The sequence below is a fragment of the Cryptomeria japonica genome, chromosome 5 (genome assembly GCF_030272615.1).
Source record: "Cryptomeria japonica chromosome 5, Sugi_1.0, whole genome shotgun sequence".
Lineage (NCBI taxonomy): Eukaryota > Viridiplantae > Streptophyta > Pinopsida > Cupressales > Cupressaceae > Cryptomeria > Cryptomeria japonica.
The window spans coordinates 821704373-821718287 of record NC_081409.1 but is presented as its reverse complement, the minus strand read 5'-3'; the positions used below and the strand labels follow the sequence as shown (position 1 = coordinate 821718287).

The 13915-nt window shown below is 30.0% G+C and overlaps 1 protein-coding gene across 1 annotated transcript; it reads right to left on the bottom strand.

Annotated features, from left to right (window-relative positions):
- Nucleotides 1–8013: 8013 nt before the first annotated feature.
- Nucleotides 8014–10200, bottom strand: LOC131075146 (L-type lectin-domain containing receptor kinase IX.1). Its single transcript, XM_058011966.2, has one exon. It carries the CDS (start codon nt 10198–10200, stop codon nt 8140–8142), a length of 2061 nt encoding a protein of 686 aa, XP_057867949.1. The 3' UTR covers nt 8014–8139.
- Nucleotides 10201–13915: the final 3715 nt, after the last annotated feature.

The window sequence follows — 13915 nt, the reverse complement described above, 5'->3', positions numbered from 1 at the left end:
ATTTTTTTGTTTACTTTATGTTTGTAATTTAAAAAAAAAAATTAAAAACTATTTGAATATACTTTTGTATAAAGTAAACACTGTAATTTATTTTCTAATAAAATATTAAAATTAAAATTACACGATACCTCAAACTTTATATAGTAAATTTTACCTTTTTTTCTTTAATTTTTTTGTGCATATTAATAACTTGTAACTTTAGTGGAAAAATATTTTTTTAACTATTTTCTATGTATATATATTTTTTAATAAATTCAAAAAGTTGCATGTACTGAAATATAACTCTTTCCATTTGGCATCACCTAATTTATTAATTATTTATCCAAATTAGAAAATAATTATATCATCTTGACATAACCGATTCTTTTCTTTAGTGCATTTTTTTTTTAAATTAAAATAAATTTTAGTATTTTTCTTTTACAAGATAATCAACCTTATATTTTAGTGTTGATGACCTACTTTCAAAAAATATATATAAAAAAATAAAAACTAATTAAAATATTATAAAATATATATTTTGAAAAATTCACTTATAGATCTATAAATTAAAATTATAAGGATCATTCTGTGAAGATGCAAAAATCTCATGTGACATGTTATGGGAGAAGATTCAGATGGGTTAATCATCCACCAATGAAGTATTGTAGTAAAACACACATGCAAAAATCTAATGTCTAAGCTAGGACACACACATGCATGAAATAGGAATTTTCCTCCATTGCACTCCTATCTATCAAGGTATTGTGTTTAAAATAGATGTTCTCCGAAGCACTACACAAGATGCTATGAAGAATGTAGATTTGAAAGATGAATGAAAATGATATGAAAGCTAGGGTGTGAGAAAAAAAAGAAATGAAAGAGTCCAAAGATGGAGTAAAATGTTAGATGATTGAAATGAGAGAGGGTTTGGGTTTAAATAGTTGTCCTCAAGGAAAAATCATGAATCAGGAGGAATATGGGATAATGGGAGATTAGTGGTATAGGAGGAATGAGTAGTAAGGAGAGAAGATAAGTGGTAATGGGAAATGGTAAGTGGTAAAGAGTGTTTATTAAAGTAATTTATTTTAAATAAATGGAATGGATAAATGATAATAAAGAAATACATATTTATTTAATGGATTAATGAATTAATGATATGAGTATTAATAATATAATAGAAAATGAATATATTATAATGTACTGAATAATATGAATAATGGAATAATGATACGGTATTATGGATAATAAGAATATTATATGATAAAGATCCATCTAATGATGTAAGAATAATTAAAACTAATTGTGAGGACAATTTAATGAAATTTTTTAGGTGTATACATTATGATCATGGCGTTTATTTCTATTATCTACATAATTCACATAGGTGCATCTTGTCAAAGCAATAGATGTGTTGATAGTCATTATGTTTAATATTATATTATTAATTAAATTATTGCACAACCCTCTTCTTTTACATTTGAACCTCTAGATGCATAAACCCTTTCAAAAGAATAACTTTAGATAACATATCTAGTTGTATGCATTGTTAAGTATTTTTCTAACTTTTTGTCAAGTTTGTTTGTTATTCTTGATTTAGAGAATCCTAATACACAATAAACACCATCATCATCTACATATCCAAGCATCATGACCTAAAATAGATGAACAAATTTGAAATATTTTGATCTCAACAAATTGTTGAATATTGTGTGAATTTGAGTTCATTTCCCTATCTATCTATATGTATACCCTTATATTAACCATATCTATACATATTTATGTTAAGACGTTGTATAACAACTAAACCCTCTTTCACAATATCAAAGACATTGTGAACGAAGTAAGTGCTATTTCACAAAAGGTAATTTTTCTCATGCAACAAGAGGTTGCACAACAATTATGACCCCTTTGTGCTACAAATAGGGTCTTGCCATTTTCCTCTAAATTTATAGAAAAATTATATTAATATAAGTTGGTTTATGTTTCAATATATACTTTAATCTAAACACCCAAATCAAATCGTTCTTTCAAAAGTCATCTTAGAGAGTTTGATGGTTGTTGTTACATTTTCCCTAATCATGATGGTATAAATTTAGGATTAAGCACCCCAAAATGGAAGTTTAAGAAATCATAAATAAATAAATTTCTAATTGAGGAAATTCATATAAGAAATGAAACATATAAATATAGGTGTGAATCTAATAAAGCTTATAAGTGTTTAACACTATAAATAAAATCCATATTATTTGGATAATAAAATTCTCCTTATTAAATTAGAAAAAGTTATTTAATCTCAACTATAGAGAGTTGTCAATTACTAGAAAATGATGCATCTTTTAAATTTACGAGTGAAGTGTACAAACTAAAGTGGTGAATTAAAATGCCTAATCTAGATGCATCATTAACTACCTCATTTGATTGATTTAATAACATGCAAGCACTAGATGTTTTAAGGAGTGTAAGAATACTAAATCTTAATAATTATTCTATTACAACAATGTTTCAATTGTGTGTAGAATTGTGATACAAATACTTAAAGATAAAAATAAATAGGCGTTCATTAGGGGAAGAGAACCAGTAGTGAATCATGTTCCAATAACCAATCACTCCTTGTGCACCCAACCCCCCAATTATTAATTTTAAAGCATCTCATTAATAAGTTTCACATGAACCAATAGCCGAAGACTTTTTAGTTATTTTGATTCATAATTGGCCAAATTTGTGCACCACTTTAGGGACATTTTCCCACGAGTACTCGCAAAATTTTGAGTGGACAATTATTGGAACAACTTTAAGTAGGCATTGGGTGACACTTTGAAAAGTGTACTTTTTAACCCTTGTGTGCATAAATAATCCCACAACATGCGTTGTTACTACCCAAAAGACAAAACCTTAGCTATAAGTAGTTAAGTTGTATATGGAGACAATAAAAAAAAAATTAAAATTCCACATACCATTTAAGATCCATGGATGCACAAATTTAACTATAACCACTACTAGTATGCTTCCCTTATATAAATAAAACTAATCTTACAAGAGAAAAAAATTGTTATACTTTACAAAACACATAAAAAAATAGCTAAAACGAAGAAATGAATCAAATATAATATTGAACTTTATTTTGTACATAATAACTACTCTCCTAAACATTCCAAAGCTAGATCTTCATCTTCATTCCAAACCTAGATCTTCTGATTCCAGCACTTTTACTCTTCAGCCATAAATTTTAACCACTTTATATACTATGATTATGACATGGTTGAACTAAACTTAGGGTTTTGAGCTCGCTTACCAACAATACCCTTAATTAATATTCAAATAAAATTTATGTCTTCTTTGATTTTTTCTTTCATTTTTATAAAAGTCAAAATAAAACTGATTTGAAATAATGACCTCAAATGCGGTATCAAAATTTCGTTCATTCTTAGTTGAGATTAATTTTAATTAGAAGCAATGAAAAAAGCGAGCCCGTCCACTAAAAACATGCTGATGTTTCTGATAAGGAACTGCTTGGTTGTAAGTGGCCCAGCCTCCGCTCCATTTCAAATCACTACCTTCTTTATTTCACACTTAATGTTTTCTGCGCGTGCCATATGAGAGAAGAAAACGAAGAGCTTCCAAGAAAAGTGTATTTTTCCATGCTAGAATTATTTGGACAATCACATTTGAATTCAATAGTTACATGCAAATCTAAAATAATTGACTTTGGACCATTATTTAAATAAATAGACCAGATATAACCTTGAGTTAGGTGAAAAGTTTATAAAGTGGGTCCATGGTAGATTTGAAATTTACATGGTAAGCATCTACAAGAGAATAGATAATAGATATGAACACAATAAAATTGGATGAATCTTAATATAAAATGTAGTTGCGTCATTTAAAAAATCTAGTTATTTGTATAAAAAAAATAGAGAAAAAAAAGTTACTATTGTATTAAATTGATTTTGAGCATAGTAATAAATATTCTAGGAATTCCATAGCTAGATCTTCTAAATAAAATAATTCTCCTCTTCTAACACATATTTTCCTCAATGTGTATACAACTTTATTACATGATTATGAAAAAGTTGAATGAAACTTATGATTTTGAACTATTTTTCCTCGTCCAACACATATATTTCATCAATTTGTATACATCTTTATCATATGATTATGAAAAGGTTTAATGAAACTTGGGATTTTGACCTCCATTCCCGACAATGCTTCAATTAATTCCTAAAAATTCTCAAATTGGGATTTATTTCTACTTTAATTTTTTATTATTATTATTATAAAAGTCAAAGTAATACTAGTTTAAAATAATTACATCTAATGTAGTATCGAAAATTCAAAAACTTTTTATTCAAATTAACTTTTATTAAAATTAAAGAGGATCACTATGTTTATATTAAAGAGGGTCACTATGTTTAAATTAAAATTATTGATGATTAGATTATAAGTATTATCTTGCATGTTAATGTCATGCTTATTGGTAATAATAGATCAATGATTTGGAGATTAAAAATAAAAAATTTGGTGCATTTCACATGAAGAATTAGGGATACAAATTATTATCTTCAAAATATAAATTAACAAGTAACAAATTCATAAAAAGAACTAGTTCAACAAAAATATATATTCGTTAATATTTTGTGAAAAGATATCATGTAAGACAAATTGGTGAGTGTTTACTTCATCATTTGTACTATTATTCTGTTAGATATGCGTCTTAATTAAAATTATTATTTTGAAGATATATATATATATATATATATTATATATGTATATATATATATGTATATATATATATATATATATAAAATTAAAATTATTATTTTGAAGATATATATATATATATATATATAGCTATCTAATGGTTTGTACTAAACTGGATATTACCTAAGCTATACGAGTTCTTAGTAATGTTATGTCTAATGCAAGAACTGGATTTGTAATAAGAGAGTATTTAGATATATGTAGGTAGATTCTATTTTCTTCTTATACTATCATGGTTCTAGTGATGGGTAGAGTTATTAGGCATACACATATTTGATGATGTAAATTGGTTAGGTGATTTATATAATTAAAGGTTCATTAATGGCTACGTGATTTCCTTTAGTTATTGGTGTTGTCAACTATATGAATAAGAAGAACTCCAAAGTTTCTATGAAGACTAATGAAGTAGACTATATTTTTCTGAAACGTGTCTATAAAGAGGTGATTTGATTATAGAGGTTATTCTATATTGGTTATTAGGTCACATTATTTTGTAGAGAATTCCTAAAATTACCATTTATACATAAATTATAAGATGATGAGATGTAAGTATAAGATGAGAAAGAGCTTTTAGCTTGACAAATAGCTATAGAATACAATATGGTAAGATACAATGAGTTTAAAATGTTGTGGTATATAAATTTTCATCTCATGGAAAATAAACTAAAAGGTTGTATAGGGGTTCACCCTCCAAACCACACATTTTTAAGTTAAGAAATAAACATAAGAACTCTATATAGAACCAGGTTTCTAAAGTCAAATAAAGTTAAAAGACTTAAAGAATAAAAATGTTTTAAATAAAATAGTTCACCATGTGAAGTGGGTAACAATGGAGTTCAAATACTTCTTTTATTCTCCCATTAGTGATCACACATGTATACACATTGAAATATAAATATATTTAATGTATGTATAGGTAAAGAATCATAACAAAACGTTTTTCTCTTTAATATTTATCTTCTTTATTATAAAAATTACCTTACAAGTAGCATTATTTCATATTAATTATGTCATATTTAATTTTTTTGTAACAATTAAATTATCAATTCATGAATAATAAATAGGTTGGAGTTAATAAGAGCATCTCTTCATTTAATCCAATGTATCCTATGATGATTACATGTTAGATAATAGTTTTAAAAAATTACTTCATCTTGTCATTATTCATTTACGTAATTCCCACCTTTATTATGCTTACCATTGTTATTACTTTAGTTCATTATAATTTAGTTAGTTGTCAATCTTAACAATCCACATTGATCATCTCAATGACCCTTATCATACTATGAATATATTTTCAACATGAAAAACAAGCACATGAAAATTCCACTAAAAAATGAAATTAGTATAACCTTCATCCCTAATTCATGTAAAAAACATGCTACTTTTTAGTAAATAAAAAGAAACTTCTTATTTTAGTTTATCAAATGGGAGTCCCAAATCCAATGCAAACTCATTTAAAAACCATATTTTAAAACTAGATAATTTAACTAACTCATTATGAATTTTTTCGTTGACATTAGAAAGTAAAAAATTCAATTCATAATTAATAATCATTTAAAACAACAACAATATTAAAAAATTAAAGAATCTAATTAAAGTTACAATAGCAAGTAATCATAAAAAATTAAATAAATTTAATTAAAAAAAACAAATTCATAATAAGGACATGAGAAATTACAACATTTAGAGAGGTAGTAATTCACAAGTTTCATTTAAAGGATCAATAATACTATAAGTACATAGAACTAAGCTCATAAGGTTTAAGTGGAATCAAAAGCAAGGTCGAGCCTTGCAAAATCTAGGAACATATTTATATTTAGTAGGTTAATTTTAGGTATTGAAAGTAGTATGAAGTGATTATTTTTTTTTTATGGAAGTGGTGGCTATACAAGAAATATTGTATATTGATAGTGTCAAGGTTGCAATTATATTGATTCACATAATCAATACATGTAGAAAGAAAAAAATACAAGGTCATTATGCATGTGATGACATCAAACTTGGTGTATGTGTTATATGAGCATTTTATTACTAAAGTATACATAATTCTTGGTATTCCTTGGGTTGATTAGATAGTTATATGTTTGGTATTCCATGAACCATCTATATGTATCATCTTATACTAGGATATTGGGGCTGAGTACAAGAAATTGGTTTACATTTTGCCTAAAAAATTGAAGTCTATTCTTAAAAATCAAAACTTTTCATAGTTGAACTAAACATTTGAAGTATTTACACTAGAATATTAACATGGTGTAAAAATATGAAAATAAGAATTATTTTCTTCTCTTCTTAAAATAATTAAATATGAATTATAAAGACTAATTTGAGATTCTTAGACTCAAATTTTGGAGATGTAATAAGAATAGAGAATGCAATTGCTAAACTATTATTATTATTTTAATAGTAGAGGTTAAAATGTCAAATCCTAAGACATGAAGTTGTTGTTATACTTTTATCAAAAAATTATTAAAAAAATATTATGTCATGCATGTTCCTTGGGCCATTTTTTGAGTTTTGTTAAGTACTTTGTAAATTCCTTTGGTGAAAATCTAGATAAGGTCATCTAGTCATTCAAAACTTTATCCTCTAAACATTTTAATGCATATAATATCTCTTAGTAAATTTGTTAATAAGAACATCATGAAAAATTGAAGAAAAACATGTTCCCCTCTCAATTTTGTGAAAGTAATCATTTGTAATGTGTCTAGTGAAGGTTGTAAGGTATGAAAATGTACATTTTTCAAATATGGATGAATATGTAAAAATTACAAAGCAAAAATAATACAATTATATTTTTGAAAATACACAAATAGTATTAAAGAGTAATTTAAGATTAAAAAAAGCTTAGAAACGCAACTTTACATAGAAAGCAAGACAAGATGAGTGCAGCATCAAAGAAACTATAAACAAATAAATGCATTAAATAGAAAACTTATAGAAAGTTCAAAATACAATTCGATTTGATGTCACCTAAACTATAGAATCTATACATATTTACTTCTTACTTGACATAATTACTACAAAAAATTAAGAACAATTTCATGTATAGAAAATAATAGAATAAAATTTTAAAATACGACTCAATTTAATTGCACCCAAACTATGAGAATTCGTACTTCTTACTTGACATTATTACTTCTAAAGATTAAGAATAATTTATATATAAAAAGGATACAAGATAAAGTGTGGTACTCAAGAACTAAACAAACAAATATATTAAATGAAAAACTAAAAGAAAGTTCAAAATACGACTTGGTTTACACACTCGACACTTAGCTGACCCACACATGATATCAAGAGACAAAGCAAATACAATTTTGACAGGATAGAACATTACCTGGTAATACATACCAACTGTTGCCCTCATATAGCTATATTACCCCGTATAAAGTCAATCTATCCAGTTTGAAGCGAAGAACGTGCCTCTGTTTCAGATATGAGAGGACTGGAAATTTTGTCTTTGCTCTTTCCAGAAGCTGAAGAACGCGAGGAGCGAGGGTTGGATGTGGAAGGCACCTCAGTTGAGGAGGACCCAACATGAGAAGTAAGAGCGTCGCCATAGATAGCTACAGGCATATTCAGGGGAACATACGGCATTTGAGCATCAAACTTCAATATCTTTAATACCTCTCTCATCGTGGGTCTCGCTTTTGGGTCCGGATGAGAACACAACAATCCCACCAGCATCACTACCTCCATTTCCTTACTATTGAAACATCCCTCTAGCTTTTTGTCTGCCGAATCCAAAAGCTTCCCTTGCCTATGCAAGTCCCAAACCCAGGCCACCACTCTGAAATTGTATTCATCCAGGCTGTAGTCAATGGGTTGCCTTCCGCAGGCAATTTCCAAAGCCATAGCTCCAAAGCTATACACGTCTGATTCTGGGTTCGCCTTCCCAGTTTCCAGATACTCTGGTGCCATATATCCACGTGTCCCTGCAACCACGGTTGTCCGGGAGGCGGCGAGATCAGATTCTACCACTCTGGCCAGACCAAAATCCCCCAGCTTTGCATTAAAATTCGAGTCCAACAACACATTGCTGGCCTTCACGTCTCTGTGAACAACGCGCTGATCCCACTCTTCATGAAGGTAAATAAGAGCAGAGGCTATCCCACAAGCAACGCTGTACCGTGCATCCCAATTCAAACAATCCTTGCTTTCGTCGAATAGATACTTATCCAGACTTCCATTTGGGAGGAATTCGTAAACAAGAAGCAACTCGCCTTGTTCATGACACCAGCCCAAGAGTCGCACAAGATTACGGTGTCTCAGCTTACTGATTATTGTAACCTCTGAGATGTATTCTTTTTTTCCCTGGCTCGATCCTTGGGATATTCTCTTTATAGCCACCGTCTCGTTCGTTGTAGGTAGCATACCTCTGTAGACAGCTCCGAAGCCTCCTTTCCCCAGTATTTCATCCTTGTTGAAGTTACGTGTAGCGGCGCTGAGTTGAGCATAAGAGAACTTGAAGGGGCCTTGAGCGAACTGTTCATCCAGCTCTATCTCTTCCTCCTCACCTTGATCATCCCGTCTCGTTTCTCTCTTTTTGAAATACCACCGGCCGGCAATAAAAACAAACAAACAGATACCCAGGGAGCAGACTAAGAGGAATATTAGGATAATTTTCTGCCTATTATTTTGAGTTCTTAATGGCAAGGAAGAAGAGAAATTCCAAGCTCGGACAATATGAGTTTCAACTGCCAATCCAGTGGCTGCGGAAAGGCCAACCCTGACCTTCTCCGGGATATATTGACGCAGATCTATTGGATAATTCAAAATTGGGCTTCTTGGTTTAGAAATATTATTGAGACTAGCAGAAGGGTTATATAGAAGAAATACCTTGAGCTCCATCGTACTCCCATCGTAATCCACCCACGCGTCCCAAGCTGTCCCATTGCGCAGAGTATTGTTTCCGAATCGACCCAGAGAGCTGAGCGGAACGGTGGCGTTGGAAACAACTGAATTGACGTCTATTCCCACATGGTTATCATCGGGGTCATGATGTTTTTTGTTCATGATTACGTCGAACTCGACGGCCACTACATGATTTGAACGTTTACCATCTGTGCTAATGTTAAAGAGGCCCAGCCATTCGCCCGAAGAATTCACTGGTGGTTTAGAGTCGAAAGGAGCAATGAAGAAAGTGAGCCCGTCCCCTGAAAACATGGTTATGTTTCCGAAACTGAACTGAAAATATGATGTAAAACTTGCGAGAGCCCTAGATGAATTGTCCCATAGAGGAACTGGTTCGTAGAGAGTGGCCCAGCCAACACTAAATGTGTAGTTGCTGGCAAGTTGTATTTCTCTTGCTTCAACGAGGTAAGAATCGTCATAGAACATGAGATTTGTTTGGGGAGGAAAAGCAAAGCTAATGTTCCCTGCGCATCCCACATAACAGAACAGAGTGACGATCAAGGAGAAGAAAAAGAAGAGAGTCCAAATCGAGCTGTTGGCCATAGTAGTATTCTCGAGCAATTATATTTTGATCAGCGCGCGTATGCCCTTCTCATGTTATAGGTAACAGCCAGGATAAATTGTCAAAGACGCTATTCAAAGTAGGCTTTTGAAATTTTCGCCCAGCTAAGTATCCTTTTGAGCGAGTCGTTGTGTGAGTTTCAATAGTTCCGTCTTCAACATTTGACTTCGAAAATGTATTATTCTATATAAACAATAATAGCTACAAGAAGAAAAATCAAAGAGGCCATCAACAATTCATAAATCTAATAAAATTTAAAATAGAGTATTAATAATTAATTTTTATAATGTTAAAAAAACTGGTCAAGAGATAAAAGAATCTCAATAGAAACATGTCATCTTGTGACCAACCACATTACATTCTCAAGGAATATGGAGGCTCTTTAAAAGAGGAAACTATCCTATTAGGCTTGAATCGATATGATTAATTCAAATAAAATCCTCACCCAATCAGCCTTTTTGTTATTCTACTAATTAAATTGCATTATATGCATTAGGTAAGGTGTACAACACACGCTTTTCACCATACCTTGGTATTTTTCCATGCATTGCATAATTCATGGTGGTCTCCCTTTAATCATGGATGACGTAACCCACATTCACAGGTCAATAAACCAATGAGCTAGTTGCATCATATGATCAATATATATAAAATTAGAAATGAATCAATTTAAGGAACATGTAAAAATCATTGATATAGCAAATTAATAGATACAATTTCAATATTAAAAATAGCTAAAACTAGCTTAATAATGTAATTATTAATTAGTAAAATACAAAATTTAATTTCTTCATACACATTAACATATGATAATAAAACATTAATTTAAATAAAATATTTTATTAGGGTAATACACTTGAAACCAAAAGAACAACATTCAAGGGAGTTTCAAAATGCTTACCTTGTGGAGAACCTTTGTGATAGGCTTATAGAGGTTTTTTAAAGGTGGTACCAATAAATGTCACTTCAAGTTCATATACAACTATATTAATAGTTGAGAAATTTTCTTTTAAGATTATTAAAAATAGATCTAAACTCTTTAAGGAAGAGAAATCCTAAAAGAGCTTAATAATAAATGTAGGAGATAAAAAATATACCACTACACTATAAAAAGACAATGTAAGAAAATGTGATCTAGTAGGAAAAATAGGCATAAGAGAAAGCAAATATGAATCAATAGTTTTAGGTAGTGAAAATCAACCCTATTTTCCAACTCATATACGATAATTTATTACCAGATCTAAAATAACACAATTGACTAAGACAAAAATAATACAAACAAGACACTAAATTAAAACAAAAATAAACAAAGAAGATACTAAATTTACATACTCCTAAATATAATTATAAATAAATAAAACTAAAACTAAAATTTAAAAATTGATGCTTTTTATAAACATTATAATGCATAATTTGTTAACAAAAGAAGAAAAAATAAATAAAATTGGAAATATAAATTTTAAATAATAATAAAATACTCCATTATATAATAATTTATACAGGTAAATTAAGTGGTACCATGACATATCTAAGTGCTGGCGAATTTGTACAACTCATCGACAAGTACTGTTGTGGAATTCAGCAGGTATGTCGCTCAGTTTTTAATGGAGATAAAATCAAGTGTGGAATTTTGTATTCCGTGTGAGAATACTAATTCCCAAAACACACGGCTTTCGAAAGCTTAGGCAGGAAAAGACTGATAGAGATCAGAAGACTTGGAAAGATTTTTCTTGGTTGTAATTCATCTCATCCCATCAAGAAGGAGATTGATAGCGATGGGATTTGAACCATAAAAATTTTGTAAGCTAAGGAAGGACTTTACACCTCTTTTACATTGTCTACAAAATTCTGGATTGTCAAGCCTATACACATTGTAAGGAAATTATATTCCAAAAAACTTTTGAATTGTTAAATTCACAATCAAAGTAAATTAGAACAGGAAACGAAAATGTCACAAAAAAATAGAAAGCGATGGGAAACAAATAATAGGTATTAGAGAAATTCAAAGAAAATAGAAGATAAGAAGACATTAATATAATTAAGATGAAATCTACTTTCATTGAGTGTTATAGATTCTTTTTTGGATTTTTTAAATACACAAATGATAAATCAGAAATTAGAAAACTTCCAATAAATTATGATTCAGAATTTAAATTTGCATACTTATGTTAATTTTATTTAATTTTGTATTAATTTAAGCTTATTGTCTTAGCCTTTATTTATCCCATTTACGCACATGTACATACATCTATTGACACTCCATCTAATTTTGTATATATTATGTGTTCTCTATGATTAGATGCTTATTTCTACACAAATTTCATTACTTAATTATCCAAGATCATTCCTATGGTTATAGGAGTGATACCAAGTTCATGGATTCTGAAACTCACAAATTTATAAAATCTAGATTCAAATTTGGTCGACTCTTGTCTACTCATTAGTTGTTGTGAGTCTACCAAACAAATATCTGCTTGATTTATTGTTATAGATTTATATTTAGAGTAATTTAATTGCATTTGTTTTGCATTCTCTTATATCCATGAATATCCTCTATTTTCCTAGATCATTTGAGAATTGAAGGAGAAATTATTAGAACACTTCAAGCTACTTTACCATACTCATCTAAGGTATTTTCAATATTTCTTGCTATTTACCAATCCTTCGCATCAATATGAAACAAATACTTTCTAAAGGTTAACTTAGGAGAATGTGTACCCGACCTTAAAATATAGGTTGATGTCTTGTATAAATATATGTGATAATCATTGAGAGGGATGATGCTATGTGTAACGTGGATAATTGGATCCTAGTGACTCCCCACCTAGGAAAAAGAAAGGAAGCCACTAGGATGATTTTCACTTGGGAGGAAATTTACATTCAGAATGTTGGTATTATGGATGTGTTGCATTGGTTTGGTCAATAATGTCAACACTTATCAACACTTATCCTTTTGGAGATGTTTGGTTATGTTCACCGGCAAGTTCAGTGACTTATGCACAGTTACCGGTATCTGGTTTACCGATAGGTTATATTGTTCACCGACACTGAGGATGATCTGTTATCATCTAGAGATTACTTGGTTATGTCGAAGACATGGATTGAAAAATTGGTTTTGGAGATTTGGTTATTGGTCTAATCGAGCTAGCATATTTGCTGTTACTAGCAAATTGGTCTAGGTTATGGACCGACATGCGTTATCAATTCCAGATCAGCACGACACGTTATGGAGATGATTTATTGATTGGTTATTATTGTAAACGCATCGAGCCGACATGATGCATCACATATTGATTCATTTGTAATTGATTTTATTGTAATATTCTTAGTGAGCCGACCTACACATTTGGTCTTAGGTTTTGGTATATATGTAAGATCTCAATTGTAAGATTGATATAGAAGATGACATAAGGTATTATAAGGTTGTGATATTCGGTATATGTGAATATAAGTAGAGCTACTCACGCAAACATCATTTAAAGATTCAAAGAAGGTATGAAGGAGATAATCAGAGCTTAACCGGTACTGAATCCAACATATGAACATTCTATTTTGAGTAGTACATTATCTAGGATTTAACCATCCTACTGTAGTCATTGCGACTCCCATTTCAGCAGTGAGCTCTAGGTAGCTAGTCTTTCTACATGTGTAGACCCCATTTGTACACACAAACTATCCGTAGTAGTATCATCTGAT